The sequence below is a fragment of the Brienomyrus brachyistius genome, unplaced genomic scaffold (assembly GCF_023856365.1).
Source record: "Brienomyrus brachyistius isolate T26 unplaced genomic scaffold, BBRACH_0.4 scaffold87, whole genome shotgun sequence".
NCBI lineage: Eukaryota > Metazoa > Chordata > Actinopteri > Osteoglossiformes > Mormyridae > Brienomyrus > Brienomyrus brachyistius.
This window is the reverse complement of record NW_026042362.1, coordinates 526,896-551,360: the sequence shown is the minus strand read 5'-3', so window position 1 is coordinate 551,360 and position 24,465 is coordinate 526,896. Positions and strand designations below refer to the sequence as shown.

Below are 24,465 nucleotides of genomic sequence, written 5' to 3'. Positions count from 1 at the left end.
GTGGCAAGGCTGCCTGGGCACCCGCCTGTTCTGTCCAACTGGGGAGCAACCAGACCTATTACTGGGGGGTGGGGGTGACAAGGGTGTTAATTATTTAACAAATCAAATTTCTTTATTTATTTAAATATATTAATAATAATTTTATTTACTTCAATCCACTGAAGCAGAATAGTAACAGGACATAATTATATTTTCCAGTGTTTTTTCGGTCTGTTATGTCTCCAGTTAAATGATTATTATACACATTGATTGATTGTCATTGTGTCAGTTATCTTCAGCTGCAGTAATACAGTGAATTTAACTTAATCCAGCAGACTGTGGTTTCATTATGTTACTCAGTTATGCTTTGGGTGACGCTGAAGCAGGACATTAATAGGACAGAACAGAAAGCCTTTATTGTCATTGTACAGGGAGGGAATACAGTAAATGGACAAAAATATATAAAATGTACATATACAGGGGAGAGGGAAAGCCCCCCCTCAATCAGGATTATATTTAGTTACATTTTAGTCAAAGAAAAAAACTATTAAACTATATTTTTGATGTTATTCAGCTCACTGAAGACAGTCATTTATTTTTTGTAAAACACACAGTACTGTGCAAAAGTCTTAGGCCGTCCAAAGAAATGTTTAAAGCTGTTTATCTGGGTAGCAAGTGTACTTTGGCTTAGAACAAAAAATACAATTTAATATTAGAATGTGTGCAAATTAAGAGTAACACAATAAAAACTAGTAATAATTTCTTCTGTTTTCTAAAAAGTTACTGATATCTAGTTGGATGGCTAGATGAACACCGCTTCAGTTCCCAAACTTCTCCTCAGGGGCAGCTCAGCCGTTCCATGATTTTGTTAAATTTCACCAACAGCTCAATTAAATAATTAGATATATTGGTTTAAAAGTCAGTGAGAGATTGACTAGCTGTATGAGGTCTGCTAGCGGCCAAGTCAAAAAATACATGGCTGCACTGGACGGTCGCTGCAAATACTGGGATGATTTTAGCAGAGGTTCTGAAATGGCGAAGCTGACACACTTTGACAGGCATCATATCATAGTTTTACACCAACAGGAGGATAATCTAAACATCATTTTCTTTGCCTGCCTAAGACTTTTGCACAGTTCTGTACATTTCAGAGTAAAAAGGATCATAAAGGTTAAAAAGCAGAGATTTTACCCTTTTGCCAGGAGAACCAGCAACACGTCACAGTGACACTGAGGAGTTTATATAAACCCCAAACCCTGGATAGAGGGACTCAGTGAATGAGGAGGTGAATCTGTGCAGGGGGGTCAGTCCATCAGAGGAGACTCTGTAGAAGGACAGAGCACCAGCCCCCCAGTCCAGATACACTCCTACTCTGCGGGAGCCTGAGGGCTTTATGGGTATGAGAGTCTGTTTATTATTGTGCCAGACAGAGTATCTGTCAGTATAACAGTACAGACACCATGACTTGTCATTGTACCCAAGCCCACAGTCACTCCCTCCTTCCCTCCCGATCCCTTTATAAGTCACTCCTATCCAGGCTGCATCTCCACTCCACTCAGCCTCCCAGTAACAGCGGCCAGTCAGACTCTCTCTCCACAGAACTTGTTCCCACCAGTCAAATCTCTCTGGATGATCAGGATATGGCTGCTCTGCCCCCCATGTCACCTTCCTGTTCCCCCCTGACAGAGACAGGATTCTGTTTGCTGTGTTGGGGTCCAGCGTCAGCTGGCAGGAGTCTGTAGGCAGGAGGAAGAATTATTAATCCCATCAGGCCGCCTGTACTTTATGTTTCTGTACGATATAAAAACAGCACAGCTTCCCCTAACGAAGCGGGAACTGAAGTTTATGAAACATAAAGTGGGCGCGCGACGGCGGCGGGAAGAGCCGCCAAAATGGGGCGCGAGCTAAACTAACAGCTTAATTAATTTAATTAAAAAATGACAAAGCAGCGACATTCATCAGACATATTCATCACAAGCATATTTACCACAAAACGGCACCAGAGATCAATACTAAAGTCAGTGTCTTTCCTTCTAACCGCTAATTCTGGCGCATCCGGCTCGGAAATGGCCATCAATAACAGAATATTTAAGTAATATTATTACATGTTTAAAGTGATATTTAATAAACATTTGGACCTGGATTCTGATATAAACGATTATTCCGGCACAGATCGTGCATCATAAAAAACAGGAAGGTTCTCATTAATTCAGAAAAATATTGCTCTAAAAAACGGGATTATTATCTCATTAATTCGGAAAAACAGAATTAATTTTTCCCAGATGAATGCAATACGCTTCCATAGAGAACCGCTTACCGCGCGCGTGACTGTAGATGCTGCGCCGCTGCCGCGAGGCGTGAGCCCCGCATCTCGCGCACGCACGCGGCCGCTCTAATCTGTTAACATGGGCGCCGAAATGAAATTTGATATTTTCCGCCGCACATCCAGTGTGTCCTGGGCGCTAATTTCTTTTAGCACCGTGGATCAGCAGAACTTTTTAATATTCACGAGAGAAGCCCTACACGATTGGCTGGCTGATTAATATTTATGAGAGGGGCACTACCTCATTGGCCAGTTAACATCGACTTGTGCTGCCTGTTTCTTCTACCTAAAAGCAGGGGTGTCCAAATCCAGTCCTGGGGGGGGCGGTGCCCTGTGTAGCAAAGTTCTTTCCCTGATCTACCATAAATAATTCAGCTCAAGAGCTGTGTGGTTATTAGCACAAGGAGATGAATCACGTGTGTTAAATGAGGGGAAACCCAAAAATGTGCAGGACTCTGACCCTCCAGGACTGGATTTGGGCTCCCCTGGTTTAGGTGATTCAGTGACCAATCAGTAATATTCTCTCATGAATTTTAAGGAATGTTCCAGAACCCCCCTGTAAAAATGCAAATTCACATTTTGCACTTGAGGAGAGAGTCCGGTCTCACTGCCTACAGGTGCCTCCTTAGGACAATACTAACGAATCTCACACAGAAAACACATACACTCACGGCATCCGCAAAAAGAACAAATGCAAAGGATTCTTTTTTTGTGAAATTAAAGATGTATAATTAATTCCGAATATATTTAACCATCCTACACTCTCACACAAACACCAAGATAATATAAGCAGCTATAAAGCATTTACAAAAAATATTTTTAAAAACGATAAAATTAATTGATAGTGCTTTGGTGATGATTTAGATTTTTTCTCCTGGGTGATTGTAGCTCAGGTCCAGCTCTCTCAGGTGTGAGGGGTTTAACTTCAGAGCTGAAGCCAGGGAAGAACAGCCTTCTTCTGTGACTGTACAGCCTGACAGCCTGCAGAAAAAGACAGAAACTCCCCAATAAATAATATCACCTCACCATTATAATTATTAAATAAATGTGATGCTCTAATAAATAATTCAAGAATTACAGTTTAGTGTCTAAGACAAGGCAGGACCCCTCCTCTCTTTCCCTTAGCTAATTGCTCACTGTCTCCTCTTTATAGTGTGGAATACACTGTAATACTTACCTCAGTATCTCCAGTTTGCGGTCTGGAATACCCCACAATACTGGCCTCAGTATCCCCAGTTTACAGTGTGGAATATCCAGTAATACTGGCCTCAGTATCCCCAGTTTACAGTGTGGAATACCTAGTAGTACTGACCTCAGTATCTCTAGTTTACAGTGTGGAATACCCAGTAATACTGACCTCAATATCTCCAGTTTACAGTGTAAATCCCCCAGTGCAGCAGAGAGCAGCTTCACTCCTGAATCCTTCAGGTTATTGTCACTCAGGTCCAGCTCTCTCAGGGGGGAAGAGTTTGATCTTAGAGCTGAAGTCAGCACTTCACAGTGTTTATCTATGAGATCACAGCTGTTCAGCCTGAAACAGAAAACTCTTTGACACAGATATATACACATCCTACACATTAGTAAAATACAAAGCATTACAATAAGCATTTGTTTTCAGTATATTTAGCAGCAGAGCTTACACTTCAAAATGAATTATAGTCTGCAGAGTGTTCTGTGCGTCCTGACAATCTGCTGCAGTCTAATGATCACTAATTGTGAGTCAGTGCATCTTTGCTCAAAACTAGAGGTAAAAACATTAAGTACGAGCTACAGCCAAAAATCACAGAATATACAGGAATATATAGGAACACATCAACTGCAAGATGGACGTGAACCTCCCATAACAGTCAGACCAGTGCTTCCAGTGCAGTCCTTAGCCATCTTTCTGCCAGGTGTCCCTACACTCGACACGTATCACTGAAAGGAGGAGATGTGAACATTCCCAGCAGCTAATGCAGCAGCAACTGGCACTTGGATTCCTGATCCCATGAGTAAAATCCTTTTTCTCCCTGTATTGTTATACCTGGGAACATGTCAAATCACCAATTACGTCTGGGTGATATGACGATATTGTCGGTAATGAGCGTAATCAGACAAGTATCCCGGTGTCGATATCTGACAGTGACTAACTGGCGATTATCGTCCTTGCTGGGGAAACACGCTTAGGCTACATACAAAGCAAGATAACAGAAGGATTCATGATTTGCTTTCAGTTCAGCCTTCTAGTTTAAGATTCTGAAGCAGTTAAAAAGAAACATTGCACAGAATTTCACAAGCATTGTCCCTTGCAGTAACCATGCGTTCGCCATTCTTGTAAGTTCAGTATTGTCACATCACCAACTTCTATCTCTGAGTCAGCAGCCAGAATGTCAGTCATTCAAGTGCAGCTTTCTGGTGGGAATTTTGAGCTTCCCTACTCAGTTTTTCGTGTCTGAGTCTCAGGCACGGCTTTAAGTGTGTCCCTGACCCGCCGTCTCGGTGGAGGACTGTCTGCTCGCGGTCGGTGAAGTAGTTGGAGCCGCTAATGTTGTTTCAGCTTCCCGAATGAACAAAGCTATTGTGATCTTTTTAATAGACGTTTCCATGGTTGATGACCTCATAGAAAGTGGTCTCAACATTAAAGATGAATTCGTACAGATGCTGCCTTTATCAAGCCTGTCAAAAAAGTTGTTTTATCTAATGTTCCCCCATTTATTAGAAATGAACTACTGTCCAACATTCTGGGGCGTGTAGGATCACACATGCACATATCACAAAGCTTAAATTCCAGGTGGCGTGAGACAAGGCCTACCCTGGTACGAGAGGCACCCATTGGCCTAGGCCTCAAAAGGGGGGTTCGTGACCCCACACACACAGACACACTTAAAGACACACAGACAACAAGGGAGGCCAGCACTCTAACTTTTATTTCACAAAGTTTTAACGACCTACAGACAGCAGAGTGGACCTCAAGGACAGGGGTCCCTCGACTTGGCACACAACCCCCTCCCCAGACGTCCTGCCTTACATACCACTCACCCAACACCCTAAAGAAAGTTTCTTTTAAGTTTGGCTGTTGTATATCTGTATATTTATTTATCCATGACTACTAGTCTCAATATACAGATAGGTTATGTTTGTAATGTGTCCTAACTTTCAAAGATTCTTTTTCTTTGACTGACTAACCTTCCCCCCCGCCTTTTATTTTCCACATTCCTCGGCAACCCTTATCTGATCTTTGTATTCTATCATGACTATCTAAGGGTAAGATGTGCTGTTGGAATTAGAATATGTCATATAATGTCCGTATAAAGGTTAACCTCTGACTGAGGTGCAACCTAGACCACTTAGACCAGGTACTGGTGTGAGTAATATAACATAATAACATAATATAAGTAATCATTAATCAATCATTACAGATGGTATTCAGTGTGAACCGCTAGGCTGGTACGGCATGTTTGGTATCAAACCGATGGAAAATCACTCCAGTTTTACACCACTTCAGCCTCTGTTCATTGAGTGCTCACAATAGTCCCTGCCTCTGTGCGATTTGGCTACTAAGCTCTAAAACCCCAAACTCGACTGAAATATCGCGAGACTCCCTCTCATTGGCCGTGAGGGGAGCTTCGCTACCAATCGTTTACATTACCTGGTGATGCAGCTCGCTGGATGAGCCTTCTAACCCAGATTCCTAAGCGATACTGGTAACTAGTGAATCCCATGTACGTCTCACATTAACAGACTCACGGGGATTCGCAATTGAGTTTGGAGGAGCCAACCATTCCGCATAACAATTAGGTAATAAACATCATTAAATAATGATTAATTCAAATGTAATTAATTTCAAAACATATTGGTGGAGATATTCAAATTTACCTGAGCTAAATATTACTACATTGGTGTCCCAGAGGGATCAGTGCTGGGCCCACTACTGTACACTGTATATATTGGTCACATTATCAGAAATCATGGTGTTGGGTTTCATTGTTTTGCTGATGATACACAGTTATATATATCTGTTAAGCCGGATGATGCATCACAGCTCTCGGTTAGAGACTGTCGACTAGATATCCGGTGCTGGATGGCATATAATTTATTTATGTTAAAGACAGAAAAACAGAAGTACTGTTAACTGGTCCGAAGGCGGCTCGAAATAAGCTTGACAACCTCAACCTTGGTGGTCTTCCTACCCAACCTGACACAGTGGTCAGAGATCTTGGTGTTCTGGTTGATTCAGATTTATGTTTCGATGCTCACATAAAAAGCATCACTAAAGCTGTGTTCTATCATGTACAGAACCTAGCCAAGCTTCGGAAGATGCTCTCCTGTCATGAAACGGAAACACTAACACCTTTATAACTTCCAGGCTGGATACTGTAATGCCTTCCTTTCTGGGTGCCCATCTGGATCCTCACATAAACTTCAGCTGAAAAAAAATGCAGCAGCCAGAGTTCTTACAAACACTAATAAATGTGATTATATTAGCCCTGTTCTATGCTCCCTTCATTGGCTTCCAGTTAAGTCTCGGATTAACTACAAAATACTGCTATTGATTTATAAAACACTGAATGGCCTTGCACCAGAATACCTTAGTAACCTGCTGGCCTTATACAACCCTCCTCGCTTTCTTCCATCATAAAGAGCAGGATATCTGTTAGTACCCAGGGCAGAAAGAGCTACGGCAGGCTGCAGAGCTTTCTCTTATAGAGCTCTTCAGCTGTGGAATAGTCTTCCACCGGACGTGTGGGATTCAGGCTGACTTTCAATATTCAAGTCTAGACTAAAACACTCCTGTTTAGTTTAGCTTGTAAGGACTCTAGTTCTAGCTCTAGATAACTGCTCACTCCCAGTCAGACCTATAGTGTGAGGTGTAGAGCTGGGTGGGGATCGGTGCCATTGGCTTTGGATAAACTGAACTGTCAGTCTGTCACTTTAGCTTCACACCCCCTTGTGGAATTGGAGTGCTGACATTCAGGGACTCCCCATGTCTGCGTTCCCACCTGCCTCTCCCTCCTACTTATGCTGCCATAGCCATATCTGCCGGAGCTTACATACTGCACTCACCTAACTGTTTGCACTGCCCCTAGTCTCCCCTACTTTGGCTAATTTTATTTCCTCTACTCCCCTTGGGCTGTGCTGCCTGGAGACCCTACATTTTCAAGATGTCCTGCCTACCCTGCTGCCTGCGACGTCTCCACTACCTGTGACGTCCTTCCGGCCTGCTCACCCTTCTGCCTGTGACATCTTCCCTGTTTACCCTGCTGCCGTACTACTGTTCTCCCTCCCATCTGAAGCAGCTCCAGCACTTGCCTGTCATCACCTCCCTGCCCCCCACTTTGTGACTGAAATGTTCAGATTGGGATAATGTGAATTAGGACTTTGCCATCTTGATCATTTTACTTCCTCTGCTGCCCCCTGGAGGATGGGCTCCCCCTTTGAGTCTGATTAGGGTTAGGGCTTCCTCTGCTGCCCCCTGGAGGATGGGCTCCTCCTCTGAGTCTGGTTCCTCCCAAGCTTTCGTCTTTCTAGGGAGTTTTTCCTTGCCACTGCCCCCTCTGATTTGCTCACTGGGGGCTTTGGGCAGGGATGCTGTAAAGTGCTTTGAGATGATGTAATGTTGTGAAAACACACTATACAAATAAAACTGAACTGAAATTGCATTCAGTGTTTGGTGGGGGGGGGGGGGGGGGACTCAAAATGAGATCTGAACCAGCAACCTTCCGCTCATGGACACAGAGTCCGAGCCCAAAGAGTCACGCACCACACCCAGTATTTGCAGAAATGCTTCCTACAGCATCCAGAACTGAAACGAACATGAGTGGTTTTCCCACTATTAATGAAAACTGGACCATTCTGTATGATGCTGTATCTTTGGTTATTTGTTACACAAAGGAAGGTCGTGGAAATCTTGTCTTTTTGTTTTTACTACATCACTACCTTCAGTTAATATAAACTAGATTAAAAAGGAACCTTGTTGATAAAAGAGGGGAAATAAATTACATATATACATATTCATTTTATATTTTAAACAATGTTTATCTATGTCTGCCAGACTAGATGTGTTGTCACATCCTCAGCCAGGTGCAGCTGAGGCCAGCAGAGGGCGCCAGTGAGCAGCCAGAGACAGCAGTCATACGGAAGCTCCCAGCTCTGGGCTCCATCACATGAACACGCCTGCTGACAATAACACTCACATACCACTTATACACCCTGTGGATAAAGAGCCCTCACTGTTTCTATAGCAGGTTAGGATGCTGTGCCTGTGATCAGAAGGCAGACTGGATGGGAATGGAAACGTAGTAACAAACAAAAAGTGACATCACTACCTTCAGTCATTATAAAGGCTGTGGTCAGGATTAGCTACTGCTATACAAACAGCTATAGCTGTGATTATCAAAATAAAACCCACTTATTAATCCATGAGGAGAAATATATAATATATATTACACATTTCAAACAATAATCATGTATTACGGCCAGACCAGACATGATTTCCCATCCCCACGTCACTTACAGAGCTGTCCTGGAGTTCTTGACCACAGGCAGCAGCCTGCAGTGCTGTTTATCTGATCTAATGTAATTCTTCAGGTCAAACACATCCAGCTCCTCATCTGACATCAGCATCACAAAGGCCAGAGCTGAGTACTGTGCAGGTGAGAGGTCATCTGCTGAAATGTTTCCTGAATTCAGGTATCTTTGTACTTCCTCTACTAGGGAATTGTCACCCAGTTCATTCAGACAGTGGAACAGGTTGATGGTCCTTTCTGGAGATAAATTCTCCTTTATTTTCTCCTTGATGTATTTGGTTATTTTGTTAATGTCATGTGATCTCTTTCTTCTCTGTCCCAGCAGCCTTTGTAACAGAGTCTTACTGGATTCTGTTGAGAGGCCCAGGAGGAAGCGGAGGTAGAGGTCCAAGTGTCCATTCTTGCTCTCTAATGCCTGATCCACTGCAGTCTTCAGCAGGTTAGCTGATGAGTTTGACAGGAACACATATAAAGTAGCGAGATACTCCTGGATGCTCAGATGCACAAAGCAGTACACCTTCTCCTGGTACAACCCATACTCCTCTTTAAAGACTTCTGTGCACACTCCAGAGTAAACTGAAGCTTCACTGACATCAATGCCATTCTCTGTCAGATCTTGCTCATAAAATATGAGATTTCCTTTCTCCAGGTTGTCAAAAGCAAGATTACCAAGTTTTAAAAGGAATTGCTTGCTGTATTCCTTAAGCTTAGTTTCTTGGTTTTTCATATACTTGTCATTTTTTAAACTTGTTTGAAAGATCAGGAAGTGTGTGTACATTTCAGTCAGAGTCCTTGGAATTTCTCCCCTGTCAGTCTCACTAAAAAGCCTCTTAAGCACAGTGGCTGAAATCCAACAGAACACAGGTATGTGGCACATGATGAAGAGGCTCCTTGATGATTTCACATGTGTGATAATCCTGCTGGCCAGGGTCCGATCATTAAATCTCTTCTTGAAATACTCCTCCTTCTGGGCATCACTGAACCCTCGTATCTCTGTCACCTGGTGGACACACTCAGGAGGTATCTGATTGGTTGCTGCTGGCCGGGAGGTTATCCAGAGGAGAGCGGATGGGAGCAGATTCCCCTTAATGAGATTAGTCAACAGCACATCCAGTGACGTTTTCTTTGTTACATCAAACCAGCTTTCTTTGTTCTGAAAATCGAGAGGAAGGCGACACTCGTCTAGACCATCAAAGATGAACAAGACTTTGGAGCTAAACAGGTCAGTGGACTGAAATGATTTCAGTTCTGGGACAAAGTGGTGAAGCAGTTCAATCAGACTGTATTCACCCTTAATCAAATTCAGGTCCCGGAAAGGAAGAGCAAACATGAAGTGAACATCCTGGTTTGCTTTTCCTTCTGCCCAGTCGAGAATAAATTTCTGCACAGAGACTGTTTTCCCGATACCTGCCACCCCTTTAGTGAGTACAGTTCTGATCGGTGTCTCACGCCCACATAAGGGTTTAAATATATCATTGCACTTGACTGTAGTATCTTCTGTTCGCCTTTTCTTGGATGCTGTTTCAATCTGTCTCACTTCATGTTCATCATTGACTGCTCCAGTCCCACCTTCAGTTATGTAGAGTTCTGTGTAAATCTCACTGAGAAGTGTTGGCTGTCCTTCCTTAGCTTTCCCTTCAAATACACACTCAAATTGCTTCTTAAGTTTACCTTTGAATTCCTGTAGCATGAGCTGTCCTGAAAAGAAGTGAGAGGAAAATGTACTAATTCTCACTGTGATCCTGAATATTTTCCAAAAACACACTTTTTTTACACATACATATCCAGATATTTCCCTGTTACTGTGAATGTGAAACTGTTTTATCATGCGTATTTTACTGGAACACCGTATACAGGACCGTGAATAAGCCTTAGGCAGCCAAAGGAAATGTTTAAAGCCATTTATCTGGGTAGTAAGTGTATATCTGCTCAGAACCAAAAAAACCACAAAACCCCTTTTCAGTTCCCAAACCTCTCCTCAGGGGCACCACAGCCAGTCAATGTAATTGTTAAATTTCACCACCAGCTCACTTCATGAATTAATTAAATTAATTTAAAACTCAGTGAGATATTGATCAGCCACATGAGGTGTGTTAGTCGTCAAGTAAAAAAATACAGGGATATACTGCACAATATCAGCAAATATTGGGGTGATGTTGGGAGAGGTTCTGAAATGGCAAACACACTTTGACATACATATTATAGTAGTTCTACACCAACATAAAGACCATTTAAACATCCTTTTCTTTGACTGCCTAAGACGATTACACAATATTGTACATGTACATGATATTATACACTTCTTACTCTTGTCCAGCAGGTCAGCAAGATCATTTTGCTTCATGGTCCTCAGGATGTACATTGTGATCTTCAGAGCTACCTCTCTAACACTGGTCTTCTGCATCTGACCATCACAGTCCAGGTCATTGTCCTCCTCCAGCTGAGGCTCAGAGCATTCTGGGTAATTCTGATCTAGGTGCCTCACAAACGTCTTCAGCTCGTCCTTTAGGAACTTCATGGCTTTTTCCTCTAGTGTCTAAAATAAACAGTCAGAGTTAATTATTGCTACTTACACCAAACCTTTTCAGAGTTTCACTTAAGAATCATAGTTTAAAACATATTTTCTTTAACACGATGAATTTCTTATTATACAGCTTTATAAAATAAAAGCTAATTGACATAACAGCCAAGAAAATATATATCAGCAATAAATACAAACCTTCAATATGGATGATAAACCCGATTTATCATGTAGATCTGAACTGTATTCTTCCATTTGGTCTCTGTGAATTAGGCAGAAACATAAAGTCCTCAATTCATCTACACAAATACACAAAGTTCCCCATTAAAATTGCTGTTACTGCAGATAAAGAATAACATTGTGGTATATTACAACACCAATTCCAAAAAGTTGGGATATTGTGCAAATTGTAAATAAAAACAGGATGCAATGATATGGAAATCTCATAAACCTGTATTATATTCATAACAAAGTATAGAAAACATATCAGATGTTTAAACTGAGACATTTTGCTATTTCATGAAAAATATTGGCTCATTTTGAATTTCATGACAGCAACACGTCTCAAAAAAGTTGGGACAGGGGCAATAGGAGGCTGGAAAAGTTAGTAGTACAAAAACCCAACAGCTTGAGGAACAATTTGCAAATAATTAGGTTAGTTGGCAACTGGTGAGTAACATGACTGGGTATAAAAAGAGCATCTTAGAGTTGCAGTGTCTCTCTGAAGTAAAGATGGGCAGAGGGTCACAATCCCCCTAATACTGCACTGACAAATAGTGGAGCAATTTCAGAAAGAAGTTCCTCAGTATAGAACTGCAAAGAGGTTGAATATTTCATCATCTACAGCACATAATGTAGTCAAAAGATTCTGAGAATCTGGAGAAATCTCTGTGAAAAACCAGACTAGATGCCTGTGATATTTTGGCCCTTAGGCAGCACTGCATCACAAACAGGCATGATTCTGTAATGGAATCACTAAATAGGCTCAAGAATATTTCCCACAAACATTGTCAGTGAACACAATTCACGCTGCCATACACAGATGCCAGTTAAAACTCTATCATCCAAAGAAGAAGCCGTATATGAAGATGATCCAGAATCACCGACGTCGTCTCTGGGCCAAAGCTCATTTAAAATGGACTGCGGCTGAGTGGAAAACTGTTCTGTGGTCAGTCGAATCTAAATTTTAAATTCTTTTTGGAAACCAGGGACACCATGTCATCCGGAATAAAGAGGAGAAGGACCACCCAGCGTGTTATCAGCACTCAGTTCAAAAGCCAGCATCTCTGATGGTGTGGGGGTGCATTAGTACATATGGCAGGGGCAGCCTGCATATCTGATGGTGTGGGGGTGCATTAGTACATATGGCAGGGGCAGCCTGCATATCTGGAAAGGCACCATCAGTGCTGAAAGGTATATCCAGGTTCTAGAGCAACAGATGCTCCCATCCAGACGACGTCTCTTTCAGGGAAGACCTTGATGCATTTTCTCAGTTTAAACATTTGATATGTTTTCTGTGTTCTGTTATGAATAAAGTATAGGTTTATGAGATTTCCATATCATTGCATTCTGTTTTTATTTACAATTTGCAGAACGTCCCAAAATTTTTGGAATTGGAGTTGTACAGTAGTTTGGAAAGATGTATCTGCTATGTTAAGCTTTATTCACTGGGGCGGCTTCCTAATTTTCTCATGACAGCAGAAGAGAACCAGTGACATCAGGCTCCAGCACACAGAGACACTGCAGGCAGGAAGGACAGTTTTCTATGCAGCCCTTTGTGCCCAGTGACATTCAGAGTGATTCACCTGATTAGCAGAACTAAATACCAGCATTTGATTCACAATCCTCAGTCAAGAAACTGGTTAAATAGCTTCTTGGTTAAATTTAGCACCTACAGGGCTAATGGGCTGAATCTGTCCTTCAGCACCTACTGTGCAGGGCTACACCCACACACAGCTTCCAATGCAACCGGCAAACAGTGAATCCCCCCCCCCCCCCCCCCCCCCCCCGCTACCCCACCCCTCAATAAGGCTCTGCTTTACTTATCAATGGAGCCGCCTGCTCTGTGAGCGACTGGCCCATGGCCGCGCCGGCCTGGGACTCGCGGGTGAGCAGGGAGCGTCAGACGGGGGGGCGCCTATCAGCTTGTTGCCCGCATCCCTGCCCCCCCGCTTCTGTACCAGCTGGTCCCCTGGCCCCCACTAGCCCGGGCGATACTACTGTCTAAATATGACGAAACATTAAACATCATCCTGCACCTGTTCTCCATCCCAGTGGACATAATGTGCATGATGTCATCAGCGTGCGCCACTCCCTCTAGAATGTCCTACTGTATTACAGAATACTAACCGCTTCAGGGGTCATCATTTGTCTGTCAGCCAGCAGCAGTGAGGGAAAACATACACACAGCTGTCCGTGAACTCAATAAGTCGCGTAACTGGCCCAGCTGCGCATGCAGGGCAGACAGCCTGAGAGCTGACAGGGCCTGGGGGGGCAGAGTCTGGTAGAGGAACACACCTGACCTCTTATCTGCAGCCGCATAACTGGCCCAACTGCGCATACAGGGCAGGCAGCCTGAGAGCTGACAGGGCCTGGCGGGGCTGTGCGCTTTAGGAGCTCGATGGCTACCTCCAGGCCAGAGTTCCGACTCATGCAGCCCCCTCCATCTGCATACTCAGACCGGATACTAGTGAACGTCAGCACAGCCTCAGTGGGATCACTCTGGGTCGCCATCCGCGTCCATAACGCTGTGGGCCACGCCTGCTGGGGGGTGTCACACGAAGTAGGATTAAGGGAAAATCTGACTTATTTCGACAAGTCTGGCTCATTTTAGTAGGAATTCCGTTCCATCAACGTGTCTTAAATTAATCCCTGCTGAGCTGCCATGGTAACTTTCTGTAGGTGAGTGAACAAGGTTGATCCAGACCAGGTTAACTGTCTCACTTAGTTAAACAGATTCCCAATAGATCGTTTCGTCGGATGAAATTCCGCGATCTCACTACTAATGTCATGTAATAAATATAATAAAGCCTATTTAAAAAATCACATCTCAACATTCCAATTAATTGCAAAATGATTCAAGTAAAAGCGTACCCATGTTAGAAAGGTCAAACATAAAATGCAATGACTGAAACTGAAAAAAAATGTTAAAATAATATGAACAGGAAGATTTTTTTATATTTTGTTTAGTCACTGTCTGATTTGAAAGTTTATTAGTAAAATAGCAAAGACAAGATATGGTTATTTGTGCAGAACATTTCACACTTATGCGACTGAAAGTATTTTATGGAGATTAAATAATGCAGAATAACATTATACAGTAAGAATGACACATGAACTCATCCCAGAAGGTTCCCCGTTGGCTATGGGGATCAAACCTGGAACTTTCGTGGTATAAGGTGACAGCATAAACCACTGTACCACCATGCCACTGTACTGGACACTTGTAACATTTACATAACTTACACATTTAGTCTGTCTGCAACTCATTGCCAAGCCAACTCCCTGGCTGTGTTTATGGCCACAGTATTGCCTTTTTTAGCGATTACATCCTTGTATTTTTCATACAGCTCCATCAGCAGAGTTTGTTCTGCGGCAGAAAAAAACACCGCTCTCGTTTTACACGCTTTCCGACTCATTCGGTCAATCTATCATTCATCCATTCATTCAGTGTCTTAAATATCTCGGTGTGCGCACTAAGTGAGACTATGCAAGTCTGTCTTGTATGAGCTTTGATTAATTAAAGCTGAACTGTGTGAAATTATTGGTGTCATCGGCTTTGGATAAACTGAACTGTCAGTCTGTCACTTTAGCTTCACACCCCCTTGTGGAATTGGAGTGCTGACATTCAGGTACTCCCCATGCCTGCATTCCCACCTGCCTCTCCCTCCTACTTATGCTGCCATTGCCATATCTGCCGGAGCTTGCACATTGCACTTCATATTGCACTCATCTAGCTGTTAGCACTGCCTATAGCTTCCTCTACTTTAACTAATTGTACATTTTATTTCCCCAACTCCTCCTGGGGGGTGCGGCCTGGAGACCTCAATCTACCAAGATGTCCAGCACACCCTGCTACATGTGACGTCGCCACCATCAGTGACATCCCTCCATCTAGCTCGCCATTCTGCCTGTGTCATCTTCCACATCTTATGATTGGGACAGTGTGACTTGGCACTTAGCCATCTCTCCTATTTGACTCTCCCTGCTGCCCCCTGGAGGATGGGCTCCCCCTTTGAGTCTGGTTAGGGTTAGGGCTTCCTCTGCTGCCCTCTGGAGGATGGGCTCCCCCTTTGAGTCTGGTTAGGGTTAGGGCTTCCTCTGCTGCCCCCTGGAGGATGGGCTCCCCCTTTGAGTCTGGTCCCTCCCAAGGTTTCTTCCTTCTTGGGAGTTTTTCCTTGACACTGTCACCTTTGGCTTACTCACTGGGGGCTTTGGGTGAGGATGCTGTAAAGCGCTTTGAGACGATGTTATGTCATGATACTGCGCTATACAAAAATAAATTTGTTTGTTTGTTAGTGGAACGACATGAGGCTACATTTAGAGATGGCACTAGTTTGAGTCTGACCTTTTCGGGAAAGTCTGGCTTTATTTAGCTACTTTCATTTAATACCCCCTTGAGGCCCATGGGGTATTTTCCGTACGTCGCTTAAATCATCCGAGATCAGATGCCTCATCCTAGATGAGTTAATGCCAGTGAGACTCATCCGGGATAAGTCAGTTTTTCAAATGCAGCTGTGTAGTAGATTAGTCTAGCTGGATCCATTCATCCGAGATGATTGTGCGTACCCGCACTGCTTGAAAAGCCCATATACATCGAGTCTAGAAACCATGATCAACAAGTCTCTCATTGGGTTCTGCAAAACGTCAAAAAACAGGGCACAATTTTTCACGCAATCCGAGCAGGACCTTTTATTAGAGGATGTAAATAACCCCAAGGTTTGACACGAGACTAATTAATGTTACAAAACATATTGAGTTGCGTATTGCATATTTTTTAATATACGTTTGTATTCTGTATTCATTTGTATACATTCATTTATGCTTATGTAGTTTTATTTAGTGGGACCCCTTTTTTTTGAGGGACTTCCGTTTTTTCGGTTACCAGAACATCGTTAAGCTAAGCTAAGCGAAGAACGTGTTTGTCTTTTGCTTTATGATATTTTGTAAATGGTTTAAGCCCCCCCTCCCGGTAAAGGCACAAGCTCTTACGTTGGCAACGTAACCATCGTGAACCATCAGTAAAGTCTTTCGGCCGTCAATCCGAGGGGAATGCTACAGAGGAGTATGATGAATTCAAAGATTTAGTATCTACTAAAGGAAACACATCAAAAGCGACCCAAACCAGAAAAGACGGCTGGCAAAAAGTGTCCGACAAATTAAACGTGTAAGTAGTTTTTAGTTATTGTATTTATCACTTGAATGTAGTATTATGGTTCCAATGTTTCATTATTCTTTTATTGTCATAATTACAGATCAAATAGAAGCACAATCATGCAGGATATGGGAACAAGTTAAAGTGAAGTACAAACACGACATTTCATTCATATATATATATGTTTGTATGTATGAGTTTGTGTGTGTGTGTGTGTGTGTATGTATGTGTTTGTTGATTTTACGTATATGAATGGCGAGGCCATGACTGAACCCATTTCCATGCACGGACACTATTAAGTCTGTGAGCTAATCCTAGTTTACGCAGAACAAACCTGCTCTGAGCAGGTTTGAGGATTTGGATGTGCTGCTATGACAACACATCCAGCAAGACTTTCGAAAAACCTGCCAAGTACCCCAGGTGGCTGGCGTCTGCCAAGTGCCCCAGGCGGCTGGCGTGTGCCAAGTGCCCCAGGCAGCCGGCGTGTACCAACTACCCCAAGGCGGCTGGCGTGTGCCAAGTGCCTCAGGCGGCTGGCGTGTGCCAAGTGCCCTTTGGCCTGACTATAGACCCAGAGAGACATGCATGCTAGTGGGCTGTAACACTGTTACCTCTCAGGGCTCTTTCTCTTACACCCCACAGGGGGGCGCATTTCATGGCTTGCACTATAAATGTTGCCACTCACAGCTTCTAATATCCTGAGGCCCCAGGGCACTGGCCCCACTGGCCCGGTCCATAACCCAGCCGAGGCTCCAGGGGGCGCTGTCTTGGGGCACCTTCAGCCAACGGCTCATTCCCCCACCGTGAGCTAAGAAGCGCTACTGGGGATCTTTCCTGCCTGCTGCCGTTAGACACCACAATGCCTGCTGTCGATGTGCAGCCCCCACAGCCAGCCTTAACGTCCCATTTTTAATGTGGTAAAAGCTGCTCTCTGTTTTTAATCATATAAATAACATAACACTTTGCTGCTGAACACAAGAGAATTTCCCCTCTTGGATCAACAAATCATCGTATTTTATACTCAGGGGATGACAACCACTACAGTGTCACATTAATTATGATCTGAATCAGCAAGTATTTAAACGTCACCTTTGTCAAAGAAACCAATAGTCTTTCTCTTTTTTTGTCTGATGATAGTAGTTTATTGTTTAAGCCACATAGTTCGATTAAACATGTTAAAATGAAGCCTTCATCTGAGTACGATCTAATGAATTCATGAGAGTGAAATTATTTGTTATCAAAACAGAAACATCCGTCTCACGAGACGACAATCTATTGTTGAGTCATTCTTTAATGGACATGCAGGGGGGGGGGGGGGCAACAGGCAAACCAGTTTTTTCCAGCTCTGTGCTGAGGACTGAAATTTAAAATCTACTTTGCGATTAAATGACTTCCAATTCCAGCTCGCAGAAAGTCAGGTTTTACAGTAATCCTCATCCATTTACCTCAGATGTTATTTATATAGAATACAGACAAAACTTTTAAATTCTCAAGGTGATGGAATCTGTTAAAGGTAAAAATTGGTGCATTCATTATAAATGTGTTTTTTCCTCATAGCTTGTATGTGTCTCTGTGCCATTTGACTGAGAGTCTGAATGTCCCTAACAGTGTTTGTTTAAATGCACATTTACCTTTGATCTGTAGGAAAAGGTCCCTCTCTGAAGTTGAGTGGTTTTCCCATTGATGCGTCACTCTTCAGGGAAACACAGCTGGGTACAGGGGAGTCTGCTCTCTCCATCACGACACTGTGGGCAGCGAGAGGAAACAAACCCTCATGGTATAAATATAATTCATACAATGGGGATGACATCACACTGCTGTTTAGCTTTCTGCTCTGCCTTCATGTACTTTGATATGCTGTGAAGCTCTTGATATAAACAGATTCATTGACAGTCAGCTTTTAAGGGAATTGTCTCATCTAAAATTTAGATATTATATGAAACTTTTAGTATCACTGTTAAAAACCTCCACAACTAGACTTGACTGATGTTCCTTTTTACCTGTTTATATATGTTTTTGTTTGTTTGTTTAGTTTTGTTATGTGGCCATTTTGGATAAGAGGGATGGTCTGTTACTCGCCTCTAGTATAAAAGAACTGGCTGATTGTGGAAGAAGACGGTGAAGACAGAAGATGGCGAGGTCTTTTTATTAAGCTACACATATTAAAGTGCTGCCCACTGACCAGCCCCAGCTAGGAGCCCAGTTTACTTTTATGTTCTGGCCTGACTATAGACCCAGAGAGACATGCATGCTAGTGGGCTGTAGCACTGTTACCTCTCAGGGCTCTTCCTGTTACACCCCGCAGGGGGGCGCATTTCAGAAGCAGATCCATCCATTTCTATGCTGATCCAGACCAGATGATTCCTGCTGGGGCCTCTGTGAACATGAAGGGTAAGTAGATACATAGATAAATACACAATATGGAGTACTCAGCATTTTTACATCAAACTGATGAATTGGACTCAGAGATTCCATTCTGTTATGTTCCATGTGTAGCATTACACATAGTAAAGAGGTTTAGTGCAAAATTTCACTGCCACATTTTTTTATAAATACATGTATAAACATCCTCTCCTGGAGCCGACACCTTATCGTGGTGGAGGGGTTTGCATGTTCCAGTGATCCCAGGAGCTAAGCTGCCCGGGGCTTTATGCCCCTGGTAGGGTCACCCATGGCAAAGAGGTCCTGGTTGAGGAACCAGACGAACTGCAACTCATTAGATCCCTTATGATGAGTAAAAACATGGATTCACGTTCTCCCTCCCCTGGACGCAGGTCACTAGACTTTTATGGATGGAATTTCTAGGCACAGCCAGGGCGTTGAGGGTGTCCGGTTTGGTGACCTCAGGATTGGGTCTCTGCTTTTTGCAGATGATGTGGTTCTGTTGGGTTCATCAGACTGTGACCTTCGGCTCTCACTGGAGCAGTTCGCAGCCGAGTGTGAAGCGGCTGAGATGAGAATCAGCACCTCCAAATCCGAGACCATGGTCCTCAGCCGGAAAAGGGTGGAGTGCTCTCTCCGGGTCAAGGAGGGGGTCTTTAAGTATTTCAAGGTCTTCTTCACAAGTGAGGGAAGGATGGAGCGGGAGGTCGACAGGCGGATCGGTGACTGCAGTGGGTGCTTGTATACAGCAGTGATATTCCAGCAGACCAGGGGAGGGCAGATGTACTTAAACAAAGTACATCTACACAGTACAGTACAAAAACAATGGCCTCCATCACACCTATCACCCCCCTACCCTCCCCCCTGGAATACACAAAGCGGATGTGAGCCGGCTGTTCCAGAAACAGAAATCCAAGAAGCCCCCAGACCAGACAGTGTCTCCCCCTCCTGCCTCAGAACCTGTGCTGATCAGCTGGCTCCCATCTTCACCCACATCTTCAATAGATCCCTGGAGCTGTGTGAAGTTCCCTCCTGCTTCAAACGCTCCACCATTAATGGTGAACGTCTGGTTTTAGCCCATCTGAAGGACATTACAGGACACCAGCTGGACCTGCAGTTTGCCTACCGGGCAAACAGGTCGGTGGATGATGCAGTGAATATGGGGCTGCATTATATCCTGCAACATCTCGACCGTCCAGGAACTTATGCCAGGATCCTGTTTGTGGACTTTAGTTCGGCTTTCGACACCATTGTGCCTAATCTCCTCTCCTCCAAACTCTCCCATCTCAGCGTATCACCAGCTACCTGCCAGTGGATCACCAGCTTCCTGACAGACAGGAAGCAGCAAGTAAGGCTGGGGGGGTCACTTCGGAAACACAGTCCCTCAGTATCGGTGCCCCTGAAGGATGTGTCCTCTCCCCACTGCTCTTCTCCCTCTACACCAATGACTGCACCTCCAGGAACTCAACTGTAAAACTCCTGAAGTTTGCAGACGCCACCATCATTGGACTCATTCAGGATGGTGATGAGTCTGCAACCAGCAGGAAGTGGAGCGGCTGGTACTCTGGTGCAGTCAGCACAACCTGGAGCTGAACACGCACAAGACTGTAGAGATGACAGTGGACTTCAGGAGACGTCCGTCATCACTGCTCCCCCTCAGCATATCAGACAGCCCGGTGTCTACTGTGGAGTTCTTCAAGTTCCTGGGTACCACCATCTCCCAGGACCTGAAGTGGGAGACCAACATCTCCTCCATCCTCAAAAAGGCCCAGCAGAGGATGTACTTCCTGAGACAACTGAGGGAGTACAGTCTTCCACAGGAGCTGCTGATCCAGTTCTACACTGCAGTCACTGAGTCTGTCCTCTGCTCCTCCATCACAGTCTGGTATGGAGCAGCCACCAAACAGGACAGGAAGAGACTGCAGTGGACCGTAGGGACAGCAGAAAGATCATCGGTGCCCCCCTGCCCTCCATCACAGTCTGGTATGGAGCAGCCACCAAACAGGACAGGAAGAGACTGCAGCGGACCGTACGGACAGCAGAAAGATCATCGGTGCCCCCTGCCCTCCATCACAGTCTGGTATGGAGCAGCCACCAAACAGGACAGGAAGAGACTGCAGCGGACCGTACAGACAGCAGAAAGATCATCGGTGCCCCCCTGCCCTCCATCACAGTCTGGTATGGAGCAGCCACCAAACAGGACAGGAAGAGACTGCAGCGGACCGTACGGACAGCAGAAAGATCATCAGTGCCCCCCTGCCCTCCATCACAGTCTGGTATGGAGCAGCCACCAACCAGGACAGGAAGAGACTGCAGCGGACCGTACGGACAGCAGAAAGATCATCGGTGCCCCCTGCCCTCCATCACAGTCTGGTATGGAGCAGCCACCAAACAGGACAGGAAGAGACTGCAGCGGACCGTACGGACAGCAGAAAGATCATCGGTGCCCCCTGCCCTCCATCACAGTCTGGTATGGAGCAGCCACCAAACAGGACAGGAAGAGACTGCAGCGGACCGTACGGTCAGCAGAAAAGATCATCGGTGCCCCCCTGCCCTCCATCACAGTCTGGTATGGAGCAGCCACCAAACCGGACAGGAAGAGACTGCAGCGGACCGTACGGACAGCAGAAAGATCATCGGTGCCCCCTGCCCTCCATCACAGTCTGGTATGGAGCAGCCACCAACCAGGACAGGAAGAGACTGCAGCGGACCGTACGGACAGCAGAAAGATCGTCGGTGCCCCCCTGCCCTCCATCACAGTCTGGTATGGAGCAGCCACCAAACAGGACAGGAAGAGACTGCAGCGGACCGTAGGGACAGCAGAAAGATCATCGGTGCCCCCCTGCCCTCCATCACAGTCTGGTATGGAGCAGCCACCAAACAGGACAGGAAGAGACTGCAGCGGACCGTACGGACAGCAGAAAGATCATCGGTGCCCCCCTGCCCTCCATCACAGTCTGGTATGGAGCAGCCACCAAACAGGACAGGAAGAGACCGCAGCGGACCGTATAGACAGCAGAAAGATCATCGGTGCCCCCCTGCCCTCCATCCAGGACCTGTCTCTCTCAAGATCCAGGAAAATAGCAGGAAAATCATCACAGATCCCGGACACCCTGGACACAGACTTTCTGACCTGCTGCCCTCTGGCAGACGATATAGAAGCCTGCAGACCAGGACACCCGACACAGGAACAGCTTCTCTCCCCTCGCCATCTCCCTCATAAACAGCTGATCTGTCACACTGCTAAACCCCTACAGCACTGCAACTGCACTGTATGTACAGGCTGTAGGATATATTTCTGTAATCTTTGTATTTTCTGTATATGATTTACGTTGCTTACTATATTGTATTGTTCATTTACACACTTTATGTATATATGTGTGTGTATGTATATATGTACACATGTACTATATATACTGTATATATACAGTATCCAGAAATATATTTACATTTATAAATAGTATAAACATATTATACACACAAATAACACTTTTATACATTTTTTTTAACATTTACCTTTATAAATATAAATCCATATTACATATTCATATTGTAGATTGTTGTTGTTTTTACACTGTTGTGCTTGAGACCATCGACTGGAATCTAATTCCTTGTATGTGTTCGATCAGATACTTGGCCAATAACCACGATTCTGATTCTGATTCTGACAAAGGCTGATTTCCAAGGAACTAAAAGTATGACAAGTTCAGGGTTAGAATTTAATGCTTTATTTCCAGTAGGTTGTGTATGTTTGTAACATTACAAAGTGTTTTTATAAAAATTTTATCATAATTTGAAAACCATGTCAAACACTGTACACCAGGGGTCTCCATCTCCGGTCCTGCAGAGCTACTGTCCAGTAAGTTTTTCTATCCTGCCTGGCTATTTACCTGAGAACAGGTGTGACTCATCCGAAGCCAAGAAGTCACGTGATCTCGTTCAGGACGACCGCTTAGAGTCTCGCTCAGCTCCTAACTATTTAATTTCTCCACCATTTAACCTCCAAAACGCTATTACAACAGTTCCGAATATACTTTAACCATGTCGAAGTCACAAAGATTTTCCCATTTTTTCGTTCTCACACTGACAAGAAAGAAAAAGAAATAAATCGGCTCGACAAGTAGCCGCTAGTCAGTAAGACGACCCATTCTAACACGGGCGGCGCCGATTCTGTGCTGGACCGAATTTTGGCTCGTATCGATGGTATTGAAACATCCCTAGACGCCTTTGACGATATAAAATCATCAGTCTCCTCCACTGAGAGATCTCTTTCTAGCTTATTACTGTTAATGATTTGTTGCGATTGTTCGGCTCCACTACTTACGGTTTGGCGGAGTGGCCCCAACCCCTGCCCCCCGTCTGTGTAAAAGTGAAGTTTGTGTCTCTAAAATCACACCGTGTGTTTATTTTCCGGTAAAATCTGTGACCCCCCCCCCCCCTCCGTATTTACCCCGGTCGGTGTCCGCGATGTGTGATTCATTCCTGCTCGATGGCTCTGCTGCGCCCTTTGCGGGACTGATAATAAAGAGCTCACACTTATATACACACACACACACAACACAATTAACCATGTGTGTGTGTGTGTGTGTGTGTGTGTGTGTGTGTGTGTGTGTGTGTGTGTGTGTGTGTGTATTGAGTTTGATTTATTCTTTACCGATTATTAAAATCAGTTTAACCCGGATGTTTCGACACCCTGACATTAATCCCCAACAATAAATAAAAGAAAAACTTAATATAGCTTCAAAATATTACAGCCTACTTCCCGGTCCATAAGTACGCTGCACAGTATATTAGGCGAACTCATGGCTGAGCGTAAGTAATTAAATATTATTGATGTTAATTCGAAAACTCTTCTGATACACGTAACCTACTGTGCTGTACGGACGTATAATTAATGTTTAATTATATTGAAAATTTTTAATTCCGCTGTATATGTAGGCTGTGTTTAACATATCAATTTTATTATTATTAATTTAATCTTACCTTGAAACATAGAATATCTTTACATTATTCCAGAATCTTCATAAAATGTTTCTTGATAAAATGGCGACTCTGCCTTTAAAATCCCGACACTTAATTTCACTTTCGTTTACAGGCAGGAAATGATCAGCTCCGTCTCATGCAAAAAATGGACACGGACTCAGCGCACATCGTAGGGTATTGGGGGGATATTATCTATATGACTTAATAATTAGTAACAATAACCGTAATTCGGTTATAACACACATTCAGGATGATCGTGCATGTAAAAAGCGGTACTGCAGTAACACTTAAATTATTAACAGTGGCGATTTGAGAAATTTAGAAATGGGGGGATCCAAGCTATTGGGGGGGTCAAAGACAAAACTGTGTAATTTTATAATTTCATCAAAATATATTA

At 44.1% G+C, this 24,465-nt stretch overlaps 2 protein-coding genes across 13 annotated transcripts in view; both read right to left on the bottom strand.

The window, feature by feature from the left end:
• Positions 1-369: 369 nt before the first annotated feature.
• LOC125727125 (NACHT, LRR and PYD domains-containing protein 12-like) overlaps positions 370-24,465 on the bottom strand; it is a 120,960-nt gene continuing 96,864 nt past the window's right edge. For all 11 annotated transcript variants that reach the window (XM_049003841.1, XM_049003840.1, XM_049003842.1 and 8 more), the window contains one exon: positions 370-1,715. In XM_049003841.1, the coding sequence (XP_048859798.1) occupies positions 1,198-1,715 (518 nt within the window). In that variant the 3' untranslated portion in view covers positions 370-1,197. The remainder of the gene's footprint in view (positions 1,716-24,465) is intronic.
• LOC125727126 (NACHT, LRR and PYD domains-containing protein 3-like) lies at positions 1,730-24,232 on the bottom strand. Of its 2 annotated transcripts, none has more exons than XM_049003858.1 (8): positions 24,069-24,232; positions 18,978-19,079; positions 18,335-18,448; positions 11,528-11,591; positions 11,116-11,344; positions 8,796-10,506; positions 3,660-3,833; positions 1,730-3,283 (listed from the first exon to the last, which is right to left on the bottom strand). In XM_049003858.1, exons 2-8 carry the CDS (start codon positions 19,037-19,039, stop codon positions 3,163-3,165), a joined length of 2,475 nt encoding a protein of 824 aa, XP_048859815.1. In that variant the 5' UTR covers positions 19,040-19,079; positions 24,069-24,232; the 3' UTR covers positions 1,730-3,162. The 2 variants fall into 2 exon arrangements, with proteins under 2 accessions (XP_048859815.1, XP_048859816.1); XM_049003859.1 differs by lacking the exon at positions 24,069-24,232 and adding an exon at positions 22,602-23,266.

What these genes read in the sequence shown, in the direction of transcription:
- LOC125727126 (XM_049003858.1), bottom strand. Translation starts at nt 19,039, where the DNA reads ATGGATGGATCTGCTTCTGAAATGCGCCCCCCTGCGGGGTGTAACAGG. An exon ending in GTTTATCATCCATATTGAAG is followed by an intron (nt 11,345 to 11,527) that starts GTTTGTATTTAT and finishes TGTTTATTTTAG; the next exon opens with ACACTAGAGGAAAAAGCCAT. An exon ending in TGCTGACCTGCTGGACAAGA is followed by an intron (nt 10,507 to 11,115) that starts GTAAGAAGTGTA and finishes ACTTCTTTTCAG; the next exon opens with GACAGCTCATGCTACAGGAA.